Source organism: Manis javanica, chromosome 3 (genome assembly GCF_040802235.1).
Source record: "Manis javanica isolate MJ-LG chromosome 3, MJ_LKY, whole genome shotgun sequence".
NCBI classification, from domain to species: domain Eukaryota; kingdom Metazoa; phylum Chordata; class Mammalia; order Pholidota; family Manidae; genus Manis; species Manis javanica.
The window spans coordinates 180,374,841-180,388,419 of NC_133158.1; the positions used below are offsets into that span (position 1 = coordinate 180,374,841).

Here is a 13,579-nt window from a genome sequence, read left to right on the forward strand (position 1 = left end):
TTATGACATTTTACACTAGAATATCTCACTGGAGTAACAGCCCTTCATACTGTATCCCATCAGGAAGCAGATAATGCCAAGCTGCCCCACTTTTCAGCAATGCTCAGTTTCATTGCTTGGTTAGGGGAGTGTCTGCCCCCACAGCCTTCCATCGTGCGGGCACATGTTTCTCATTGTGACTACTAAGTCATCCTTGGAGAGATACTGGCACTGTGTGAATATCTGTATTCCACACAACTTTTTAAATCAAATGACAAAAACTATAAAAACAGGATAGTGTTCCTGCACAGAAAAAGAGTTAATTTTTAAGTGTAAGACAGGGAAATTTTAAAATGTGGAAAGGACCAATCTGCTGCCCTTGGTAACAGATACAGTATCCTTCAAAAAAAGAGAAGACATACCAGGAATACTGCTTCCTTCCATAATATTAATTTGTTGAGAATATACCCAGTGTAAATTGCAAGCAAAAAGCTGAGAGTCCCTGTTTATGTTCTATAGCTTGCTAACAATGAAAGAGTAAAAACAAACAAACAAAAAATAGCAGCTTATCATGAGGGATCATTTATGTATCCAAAACTCGACTATTCCCATCTATAGGGACTTCTTATCATCTAATTAAAATTATAGTGATTATGAGTTACTATGGAGCTTTCCTGGTTTTTAGTGATCATTCTGACCATCATCAACCCTACTTTGCAGCTATTGCTATGCAGACGCTGCAGACTCTCTTGGTAATGTGGGATTTCTTTAATGACATGCTTTTAACAAAACCATCTCAAATAATGAGCATTCAAAGCATATTAAGTATTAGGATGAACATGTTTGAGAAATGTTTCCTTGTGCATGCAGACAGCAAAGAAAATTATTCTGGGCCATTCCCTTGTGAACACTTCCATTAAATGTTTCTAATTTTTTTCTTTTTAAAATAATATTTTAAATAGAATTTTCTTTTATATAATATATATTAATTTTAAAGAAATCTGTCCACTCCAAAGAAGAATAGTTAATATCTTCATACAGGAATATGTTTCTTTCCTTAAAAGATTGTTTCAAAGAGATACATGTATATAATGAAGAACCAGAGTTGGGTTTTGAGTTTTCAGTTTTTTAATAGTGATAGAAAAAGTTAAAGATAAAACAATATTTTAGTTGATATTTTAGATGTTCAGTCAATTGATATTTTAAAAATTTATTTAAGAGTATTTTAAATTCAGGCTTTTTGTAAATTGAATTTAAAGGTATACTATGACTTTTTTTTTTCCCCCTGTAAGCTAGTGTTTTGAAATAATCCACAGGAATAATTAATTAAGTTTGGGTGTATGATTTTACAATTCAGGCATTCCTTTTGGTTCCAGAATAAGTGATGCTGAAAAAATAACCACTTAATGTAAATTCACTGAAACTGGCCACCAACAATTGTGGTAAATAATGATCAGCCATTTGGTTGGGATTTAATCTCTATAACTAAAATTTATTAAAATAAATTGATTTTGTCTTCTAACAACAGTATGAAGGCATTCTTATACTAAGTTACTTAGCATTTTGCAAACTATACAGAAGAAGTCTTCATTGAAACAGTGACCATTCACTCCATTATTAAGCGCCTACTCCTGGCAGACAAGAGTTCTAAATGCCGGGCATACACCATGAACAAAACAGACGAAAATCGCTGTGTACTGGAGGTTACAGGGAAGAGTGAGATGGTAAGCACAATTTTTAAGGAAACTGTGTTGTATTTTAGATAGTAAAAGCAAAAATATAGAAGGAAAGGAAGGTAGGAAGTACAGTGGGACACTTTTAATGCAGCCAAGAAAGGCCTCACTTATATGGTATCTGCATAAGACCTACAGGAAATGGAGAAAGCAGCTAGGGGTATTTTGAGTAGGACACACTAGGCAGGAAACAGCAGATGCTAAGTCTGCAGGGCAAGTACATGCCCAGTAGGTGGTGAGGACCACAGGGTGCACAGAGCAGAATGGACAAGGAGTAGACATGTAAGATGTGAGGGAGATAATGGTGAGGGCTTGTGCTGGAGCAGGAAGCCAGGCCCCGTAGGCCCTTCTAAAGACTGGACTTTTCCTGAGTGACATGGGAGCCTTTGGAGGGTTTTGAGCAGAGGGCTGAGATGATCTGGTTGCTGCATTGATTATCGTCACTGAGGGTGTGGGAGAAGAGCTGGTTAGGTTACTGTTATCTCTTCCAGATGTCCCTCTCGCTTTCTTCCTCTAACTGAAACTGGGCCATCCCCAAATGATACTGCTTCCCCAGCAGGCATTTCTCACATCCCTCAAACCACTAGGCCTGGCGGAGGCTCCTCGGTTCTCACTGCTGCTTCGTGATCTTTATTATGTCCCTCCTTCTGCTGACTTTAGGCCTCATTTGTTCTTTTTCTTCCAATTTTGATAATTTTGACTTTAGAGTACTCATTTGGGATTGTTCTTCCTTATTTAAATATGCCTGGATTGCTATATACTTTCCTCTTAAGACTGCTTTTGCTGCATCCAACAGAAGTTGGGGCTTTGTGTTGTTGTTGTCATTTGTTTCTATATATTCCTTGATCTCTATTTTAATTTGGTTGTTATCTGGGAGAGTCCTGATCATGGCTTGGAACAGTCATATTTTAGATAAATCTTGAAAGTAGAACCAATAATATTTACCAACAGATTGGATATGGGCTGTGAGACAAAGAATTGTCTAAGATGATTCCAATTTTGGCCTAAGCTAAAACCTAGCTGGCCAAAACTCAAGATGAGCTGGTGTAGAGGGAGTGGCAAAATAAGGAGGTCAGGCTGGATATGTCACGTTTGAGGCGCTTGTCAGACATCCGGGTGCCTGGTTGACTGCTGGATGTGGAATTCTAAGTAAGAGGGGTCTGGACTGAGAGAGGAATGTGGGGGAAGCAGTGATCAGAAAGTGGGGTGCCTGAATGTGGATTGTGGAAGGCTGCCAGTTAGTGGTAATGACCAGGCCTAGAGTAAACCACAGGACTGACTGTCTGAAGTGTGGACGACAAGGTTATTGGAGGAAAAGCCAAAGAACTGAGTGGTACTAGAAGGATTCTTCCTATGAATACTGATTTTACCGTGTGCTGTGACAGGAGTATTGTTGAAGACCTGGACAGTGATCTGGGAATGGAGAGATCCACAGATAACTGCCACAGGAAAGAGTAGCAGTCTTCTTCAGTGATAGTAGATTAAAAGCTGTTGGTGGGAGATGGGGGCAGGAGGAGGAGGAGGGATGGAGAACGATCAGGAAGCAGCAGTGAGAACCGAGGAGCCTCCGCCAGGCCTAGTGGTTTGAGGGATGTGAGAAATGCCTGCTGGGGAAGCAGTATCATTTGGGGATGGCCCAGTTTCAGTTAGAGGAAGAAAGCGAGAGGAACATCTGGAAGAGATTGAGGATATAGGTAGGTAGTCTTGATGGTGACTGTCCAAAGGGCACAGCGTGCAGAACTCAAGAGGGAAGGGTGACCAAGGGGCCCAAGAAAGGGCTGAACAGGGCCTTGTGGGGTTGAGAGTCTAGGGGAAGAAGGGTGAGGAGAGACCTGGGCTTTGGTAGTCACCAATGGAAACTTGAATAAAGTGCATAGCAGAGTGTTCCTTACTGTTCCTGGCTGGCAGGATAGGTGAGGCTGTGAGTGAGGGTGGGACCTTGTGGAGCCCGCAGTGTTCTGGGTCTTCTCCTGCCTCCAGACAGGACAGCCATGACTCCACCCGAAGCCATGTTCCCATTCCCCTGCCCGCGAGAGTCAGTGGACAGCAGCCCTGACTGAGTGTGCAGCCCCGCAAGGCCCTGCCAGGGCAGCCTGCCCCTGGGCCCTTCACTCCATCACATGGGGCTCCACAGGTGATCTGAGACTTTTGGGGGGTCATCTTTTGCATGATCAAAACTGCATGATGTACATTATAACAGCCTTTGCATTTAACCTTCCCAGCACCATCATAAAATGGGGCCTTTTTTGCTATTGAAGTCTTCCATTGCTCTTCAGGTTGGCACTCCTTTGTGAGATGCCTGCCCTATCTCCACCTGGAATGGATTTTTCTCTTCTTCAGCTGGTGATCATCCAGTGTTGTCGGAACCTTACTCATCAAAGGTTTTGGGTGTGATTCTTCCACCATCACTGGCAGTGATTTATGAAACCCATATTTTTTGCAAGATTTGAATTTTCCCTTTGCAATTGATTTGTGTATCACAAATGTGCTGACTTATAAAAACATTCTGCCTAGGCCTGGATTGGCACTTTTGATAGTGAGCATGTGAGAGCAAACCACCCATCAGTTTATCAGCAGCAAATTTATTCATACCCCAAGGACATATGTTTCCCAAGTCAGTCTGAGATCCTGGGCCTTGGGTATTGAAAATAACAATATTTGAGCAGTAAAAACCCTTCACCACTCTGTAACTACCCTTTTAGTTTTAGCAAATCTGACAGCACCCAGGCAGTTTCTAGTTAAGAATTTTCTATTAAAATCAACCATCACAGAAAAAGACCCTTCTGATCCATGTTAGTAGACATTTACTTTGATCTTTTAATATTTTGAGTTGTAGGAATGATGAGTAAATCTGAGCTAACCACACAATCTTCTTCCATTCTATCTCTCTAGGACCTCAGAGAAGATGAATAAGGAGGTTATGTGTAAGCATGTACAGTACAAAGAGACCAAGTCTCATTAGTATCTTAGGGAGCTGAGCCAAAGAGCTTGTCTAGCACCCCAGTGATACCCTGGGATTTACTGAGACCTGTCCTAACTTTTCCTCCTTCAGGGATTAGCTTTTTCCAACACCATTGCTAAAGGAAATGTCTTGAAAGTGTTCCTGAGAATTAATGCCTGTGCATCTCATTGGCCAGTTTCAGTTGATACCATGCCACTATCATGACCCCACATGATGCAGGTTATGAGTGGGCCTCCCACTCCAAATGGCCCTTGCCTCCCTTCCTGATTTATACACAGAACATATTTATCTTCAGAGAAAGTGTCAAAGTTCTATACAGTATAATTTTTTTTCAGGATAGTAATTTATTTACTGTAAACTGATACGATTTGCTTTCTTTCTATGAAACAGCCCTAGAAACAGCACAGATTTCATTAATTGAGTTTCCAAAATACTTGGTTTTAAGTACCCCAAAAGTTTTGATGCCACTTGTTTTTTTTCCTCTTCTTTCATTATTATGTCAAGAAACGAAGCCTGTTTATGAAATCCATGTGGACCTTTTGTGTAATGGTTATGAGCAGATTTTAATGAAATTTAAGTGTGTTCTCTAGAGATCACAGATACTGGGGCCTTTAGCATTGCAGTATTGCTTAGCAACCTGGAAGTCATTGCATTTCCAGGCTCTGTAATAACATGATACACTTTTCTTTGCCATCCCTGATGAAAATGCAATGGAAATAATCCCTTTCTAAAGGTTGCACTTTATGAGTGGATGGCAAAATAGATTTTTTTTTTCACTTTTCACAGTCTGGGCAGGTTTTAATTCAGTGCACAACTATTGTTTTCTGAATGCTGCATGTAACAGCATGAAATTTATTCTAAGATGATATTCTTAAAGGAAGGCCTACTGTTTGTTCTGAACTAATTGTAAATAATGATAGAAAATGTTAACATATTATCAGTGTACCTTCACCATGTAGAAAAGATTAGATTTATTAGTTGACCATCAGTTAACATTACAATGTCTACTTATGCCTAAATTCCTAGTCTGTCCAGGTTTTTAGAGGTTTATGTTTTAAGAGTATAGTAAAACCATACGCTTTAGAGTAATAGGAGCAAAGTCAGTCGACATTAGTGAAAACTTTGACTTACTGTTTTTTTAATATTTTTAATTTTACCAAATGTACATCACAGTGGTTCAACAGTCCCCCATCCCATCCTCCTCTCCTACACCCACTCCCCTCCCCTTTCATAAACACTAGTCACTTCTTAGTGTCTATGAGTCTAATGCCATTTTGTTCCTTCTGTTTTGCTTTGTTTTTATATTCCACAAATAAGTGAAATCATATGGTATTTGTCTTTTTCCGCCTGGCTTATTTCACTGAGCATAATACTCTCCAGCTCCATCCATGTTGTTGCAAATGGCAGGATTTCTTTTCTTTATATGGCTGAATAATATTCCATTGTGTATATGTACCACATCTTTTTTATCCATTCATCTATTGATGGACACTTAGGTTGCTTCCATATCTTGGCTATTGCAAGCAGTGTGGCAACAAGCATAGGGGTGCATATATCTTTTCAAATCAGGGACTTTGTTTTCTTCTAGTAACTTCCTAGGACTGGAATTCCTGGATCAAATGATATTTCTATTTTTAGTTTTTTGAGGAACCTCCAAACTGCTTTCCATAGCAGTTGCACCAGTTTGCAGTCCTACCAACAGTGTAGGAGGGTTCCTATTTCTCTGCATCCTTGCCAGAATTTGTTATTTCTTATCTTTTGGATAGTGGCCATTCTAACTGGTGTGAGGTCATATCTCATTGTGGTTTTAATTTGCATTTCCCTGATAATTAGCAATGTGGAGCATCTTATCATGTGTGTGTTGGATATTTGTATTTCTTTTTTGGAGAACTATCTGTTCAGATCCTCTGCCCATTTTTTAATCAGGTTATTTGTTCTTTTAGGTGTTGAGGTGTTTCAGTTCTTTACATATTTTTGGATGTTAACCCCTTATTCGCTGAGTCATTTATGAATATAGTCTCCCATAATGTAGGCTGCCTTTTTATTTTGCTGATGGTGTCCTTTGCTGTACAGAAGCTTTTTAGTTTGATGTCATCCCATTTATTCATTTTCGCTTTTGTTTCCCTTACCCGAGGAGATGTGTTCAGGAAAAAGTTGCTCATGTTTACATTTAAGAGATTATTGCTTTTGTTTTCTTCTAAGAGTTTTATGGTTTCATGATTTACATTCACATCTTTGATCAGTTTCGAGTTTACTTTTGTATATGGGGTTAGACAATAATCCACTTTCATTCTCTTACATGTAATTGTCCAGTTTTTCCAACACCAGTTGTTGAAGAGGCTGTCTTTTCCCTATTGTATATTCATGGCTGCTTTATCATATATTAATTGACCATAGATGTTTGGGATTGTATCTGGGCTCTCTATTCTGTTCCATTGATCTATGGATCTATGACTTACCATTTTTAAAAGGTATTTTTGTTATTTTTTCTAAAGCAATATTTTTTAAATTTATAAAAGTAACTCACAACTTATACATGTAATTCATAGCACCATTGTTCATAACAGCTACAATGTGGAAACAACCCAAATGTCCATCAACAATGAATAAAATGTGATGTATACATGCAATCAAATACTAGTCAACCATCAAAAGAAATGAAATACTGACATGCCATAATACGGGAAATCTTGAGAGCCTTATGCTAAGTGCAAGAAGATACAAAATAGCATATACTGCATGATACCATTTATATGAAATACTAGAGTAGACAAATATAAAGAGATAGAAAGATTAGTGGTTGCCAGGTGTTAGAGAGAGAGGGCAATAGAGAGTGACTGCTAATGGATATGGGGCTTTTGTGGCAGGTGACATGGTGTTCTAAAACCAATTGTGCTGATGATTCCACAGCTTTGTGAATATACTAGAAATCACTGAATTGTACACTAAAATGGTGAATTTTATGGTATATGAATTTGTTATTAAGAAAACTAGCATCAAAAGAAAAGGAATATATACTCATGATAGAAAAGTTGGGAAATATATGAGTAAAAAGAAAAAAATAAGGTCATCTTTAAACTTACAACCCATATATTATCACAGTTTTAATGTCTGTTACAATAGGTATCACCATACTTCTAGACACACACACACACACAGTATGTAAGTATGTATTGTATCCACACATGCACATAAACACATACACATATATTCACATATATTTCTAAATGAGTTGAGATTTTAAATCATCACGGTGAAAAACCTATGTGTTTACATTAATTGCCTCACAAAACTCCATTGAAATGATTAAAATAAGTATAAAAATAAGTGAAAATGCTTAATCTCATTGGAAGTAAGGAAAGGTATCAGTGACTGATGTCTAATTTGGGAAATTTCTAGGATACTCAATTAACTTAAACAGAGAATTTAGAAAATGACAGGCTACCATAGGCAAAGAAGCAGGTGGACTGAAAAGTTCTTGAAGACTCCCAGACCTCAGAGGAAAGACAGAGCCTTGACCTCCTGCCCCAGTCCCATCCTAGAGCTACTCACTGTGAGGTCTTCCCCAGTGCCCTGTGGTAGGCACAAATGTAACAATCCCAGACACACTGCCTTCCACCAGAATGGAGCTCAGCCTCTCACCCCTGTTTCTCCTCAGAATTTATGTCTCTATCCATTTCTCCTTCATTTTTGCCAAGACATGGCTACCACAGCTCTCAGATGTACCCACTTAGGAAGAGATTCCCCAAGGAAATCAAAGCACGATCATAAAAATCCCTGAGGTGGTATTTTAGAGGGACTGCTTTAAATGGGAGCACTCCTAAGGCTAAACAGATGTCATCAGAGAAAATAAAATCACAGCAAAGAAAGCAGACCAACCAAATACTAACTAAATGCAAAAAATAAAATCAACTACTCACAAAAGCAGTCAAAGGAAACACAAAAGAGCACAGAATAAAACACCCAACTTATAAAGAATGGAGGAGCAGGAATAGAAGGCAGAGAAATAAAGAAACATCAGACAGTGTTCATAGTAGCCCAATAAGCTAGTTAAGTTTGACAGCAAGATAGTAAAGAAGCTCACCTTGAACTTTTGGTAACCATGAATATAAACCTGCAATGGCAATAAGTATATATCTTTCAATAATCACCCAAAATGTAAATGGACTGAATACACCAATCAAAACACAGAGACTAATAGAATGGACAAAAAAGCAAGACCCATCTATATGCTGCTTACGAGAGACTCACCTCAAGCTCAAAGACATGCACAGACTAAAAGTCAAGGGACAGAAAAAGATATTTCATGAAAACAACAGGGAGAAAAAAGCAGGTGTGGCAGTACTAGTATCAGCCAAAATAGACTTCAAAACAAAGAAAATAACAAGAGATAAAGGACATTACATAATGATAAAGGGCTCAGACCAACAAGAGGATATAACCATTCTAAATATATATGCACCCAATACAGGAGCACCAGCATATGTGAAGCAAATACTAACAGAATTAAAGGAGGAAATAGAATGCAATGCATTCATTTTAGGAGACTTCAACACACCACTCACTCCAAAGGACAGATCCACCAGACAGAAAATAAGTAAGGACACAGAGGTACTGAACAACACACTAGAACAGATGGACGTAACAGATATCTACAGAACTGTACATCCAAAAGCAACAGGATACACATTCTTCTCAAGTGCACATGGAACATTCTCCAGAATAGACCACATACTAGGCCACAAAAAGAGCCTCAGAAAATTCAGAAAGATTGAAATTCTACCAACCAACTTTTCAGACCACAAAGGTATAAAACTAGAAATAAAGGTATAAAACAAAGAAAACAAAAAGGCTCACAAACACATGGAGGCTTAACAACATGCTCCTAAATAATCAAAGGATCAACAACCAAATTAAAATAGAGATCAAGCAATATATGGAAACAAATGACAACAACAACACAAAGCCCCATTCTGTCTGCATACAACTTCTGTTGTATGCAGCAAAAGCAGTCTTAAGAGGAAAGTATATAGCAATCCAGGCATATTTAAAGAAGGAAGAACAATCCCAAATGAATACTGTAAAATCAAAATTATCGAAATTGGAAGAAAAAGAACAAATGAGGCCTAAAGTCAGCAGAAGGAGGGACATAATAAAGATCAGAGAAGAAATTAATAAAATTGAGAAGAATAAAACAATAGAGAAAATCAGTGAAACCAAGAGCTGGTTCTTTGAGAAAATAAAGAAGATAGATAAGCCTCTAGCTAGACTTATTAAGAGAAAAATAGAATCAGCACACATCAACAGTATCAGAAAGAAGAAAGGAAAAATCATGACGGACCCCACAGAAACACAAAGAATTATTAGAGAATACTATGAAAACCTATATGCTAACAAGCTGGAAAACCTAGAAAAATGGACAATTTCCTAGAAAAATACAACCTTCCAAGACTGACCCAGAAAGAAACAGAAAATCTAAACAGACCAATTATGAGCAATAAAATTGAAGCGGTCATCAAAAACCTACCCAAGAGCAAAACTCCCCAGCCAGCTGAATTTACCATGGAGTTTTATCAAACATACAGAGAGGACATAATACCCATTCTCCTTAAAGTTCTCCAAAAAATAGAAGAGGAAGGAATACTCCCAAACTCATTTTATGAGGCCAACATCACCCTAATACCAAAACCAGGCAAAGACCCAACCAAAAAAGAAAATTACAGACCAATATCCCTGATGAACGTAGATGCAAAAATACTCAACAAAATATTAGAAAACCGAATTAAAAAATACATCAAAAGGATCATATACCATGACCAAGTGGGATTCATCTCAGGGATGTAAGGATGGTACAACATTAGAAAATCCTTTTAACATCATACACCACATAAACAAAAGGAAAGATAAAAACCACATGATTATCTCCATAGATGCTTGAAAAAGCATTTGACAAAATTCAACATCCATTCATGATAAAAACTCTCAACAAAATGGGCATAGAGGGCAAGTACCTCAACATTATAAAGGCCATATATGATAAACCCACAGCCAGCATTATACTGAACAACGAGAAGCTGAAAGCTTTTCCTCTGAGATCAGGTACAAGACAGGGATGCCCACTCTCCCCACTGTTATTCAACATAGAACTGGAGAGCCTAGCCATGGCAATTAGACAAAACAAAGAAATACAAGGTATCCATACTGGTAAAGAAGAAGTTAAACTGTCACTATTTGCAGACGACATGATATTGTATATAAGAAACCCTAAAGATTCCTCTACAAAACTACTAGCATTAATATCAGAATTCAGTAAAGTTGCAGGATACAAAATTAATACACAGAAATCTGTGGCTTTCCTATACACTAACAATGAACTAATAGAAAGAGAAATCAGGAAAACAGTTCCATTCACAATTGCATCAAAAATAATAAAATACCTAGGAATAAACTAACCAATGAAGTGAAAGATCTATACCCTGAAAACTATAAGACATTCTTAAGATAAATTAAAGAAGGCACTAACAAATGGAAAATCATCCCATGCTCTTGGCTAGGAAGAATTAATATAGTCAAAATGGCCATCCTGCCCAAAGCAATATACAGATTCAGTGCAATCCCTATCAAATTAGCAACATCATTCTTCAACGAACTGGAACACATAGTTCAAAAATTCATATGGAAACACCAAAGACCCCGAATAGCCAAAGCAATCCTGAGAAGGAAGAGTAAAATAGGGGGGATCTCGCTCCCCAACTTCAAGCTCTACTACAGAGCCACAGTATCAAAACAGTTTGGTACTGGCACAAGAACAGAGCCACAGACTAGTGGAACAGAATAGAGACTCCAGACATTAACCCAAACATATATGGTCAATTAATATATGATAAAGGAGCCATGGATGTACAATGGGGAAATGACAGCTTCTTCAACAGTTGGTGCTGGCAAAACTGGACAGCTACATGTAAGAGAACGAAACCAGACCATTGCCTAACCCCATACACAAAAGTAAATTCGAAATGGATCAAAGACTTGAATGTAAGTCATAATATCATAAAACTCTTAGAAAAAGACATAGGCAAAAATCTCGTGGACGTAAACATGAGCAACTTCTTCATGAACATATCTCCCCGGGCAAGGGAAAGAAAAGCAAAAGTGAACAAGTGGGACCATATCAAAGTAAAAAGCTTCTATGCAGCCAAGGACACCATCAATAGAACAAAAAGGCATCCTACAGTATGGGAGAATATATTCATAAATGACAGATCTGATAAAGGGTTGACATCCAAAATGTATATAGAGCTCATGCACCTCAACAAACAAAAAGCAAACAATCCAATTAAAAAATGGGCAGAGGAGCTGAACAGACAGTTCTCCAACGAAGAAATTCAGATGGCCAACAGACTCATGGAAAGATGCTCCACACTGCTTGTCATCAGAGAAATGCAAATTAAAACCACAATGAGATCTCATCTCACACCAATAAGGATTGCCACCATCCAAAGACAAACAACAACAAATGTTGGCGAGGCTGTGGAAAAAGGGGAACCCTCCTACACTGCTGTTGGGAATGTAAATTAGTTCAACCATTGTGAAAAGCAATATGGAAGTTCCTCAAAAAGCTCAAAATAGAAATACCATTTGACCCAGGAATTCCACTTCTAGGAATATACCCTAAGAATGCAACAGCCCAGTTTGAAAAAGACACATGCGCCCCTATGTTAATCACAGCACTATTTACAATAGCCAAGAAATCGAAGCAACCTAAGTGTCCATCAGTAGATGAATGGATAAAGAAGATGTGGTACATATACATAATGGAATATTATTCAGCCATAAAAAGAAAACAAATCCAACATTTGCAACAACATGGATGGAGCTAGAGGGTATTATACTCAGTGAAATAAGCCAGGTAGAGAAAGACAAGTACCAAATGATTTCACTCATATGTAGAGTATAGGAACAAAGAAAAGCTGAAGGAACAAGACAGCAGCAGAATCACAGAACCCAAGAATGGACTAACAGTTACCAAAGGAAAAGGGACTGGGGAGGATGGGTGGGAAGGGAGGGATAAGGGAGGGGAAAAGAAAGGGGGCATTACGATTAGCATGTATAATGTGGGGGGGCGGGCACAGGGAGGGCTGTGCAACACAGAGAAGACAAGTAGGGATTCTACAGCATCTTACTACACTGATGGACAGTGACTGTAATGGGGTATGTGGGGGGGACTTGGTGAAGGGTGGAGCCTAGTAAACATAATGTTCTTCATGTAATTGTAGATTACCAGTGCTCACGCATGTACATCTTCATTGATAAGTATGAACAGACAAAGAATCACCAGACATCTGAGGGAAGTCTGCAGCCAAAGAGTGACCAAAGGCGAAGCAGAAAGACTGATGGCCACAGAGAGAAATAGAAGAAACAAGACTTAAAAAAATTTTGAATCAGCAGTCACACAAAAACTTGAAAGCTCTTTACATCCATAAAACAAAACATGACTCAAATTTTAAAACCCAGAAGAGGGATTGAATATCAGAATAAACTCTGATGAAAGCCAAGTGAGTTATTTATAAAACCAACTCAAAGAGTTCTTTCTGTATACAGGGTGAGGGATATGTTAAAAGCTGTAAATGGAGCCTGGAATTTTCATAGGAAAAATGTATTAGCACCACAGATCTGGGGATGGAACCAAATCAGTACCCTTTTCACACTGAGAAAAGCTATAGGAACACTCATCCATGGTATGTGGACATTTCTGTTACATCCTCCATAGGTGAGCCATTTGTTCTGTGTGTGTGTGTGTGTGTGTGTGTGTATTCAGCCATATTTTCTAAAGATAGGAGTTTTAGACATTTTGTTTGTAGAATCTGTTGACCTGGATGTTGTCACATATTTATTTAAAATAGAT

At 38.3% G+C, this 13,579-nt stretch overlaps 1 protein-coding gene across 13 annotated transcripts in view; it reads left to right on the top strand.

The window, feature by feature from the left end:
• The window catches only part of ULK4 (unc-51 like kinase 4), a 735,705-nt gene that overhangs the window by 605,712 nt on the left and 116,414 nt on the right, over positions 1-13,579 (top strand). For 5 of the 13 annotated variants that reach the window (XM_073232491.1, XM_073232495.1, XM_073232496.1 and 2 more), the window contains one exon: positions 12,951-13,462. The exons of 5 other annotated variants lie outside the window; for them this stretch is intronic. In XM_073232491.1, the coding sequence (XP_073088592.1) occupies positions 12,951-13,103 (153 nt within the window). In that variant the 3' untranslated portion in view covers positions 13,104-13,462. Of the gene's footprint in view, positions 1-12,950; positions 13,465-13,579 lie in introns of those variants that run through there. 3 more of the 13 variants (XM_073232497.1, XM_073232493.1, XM_073232501.1) reach the window with 2 other exon arrangements.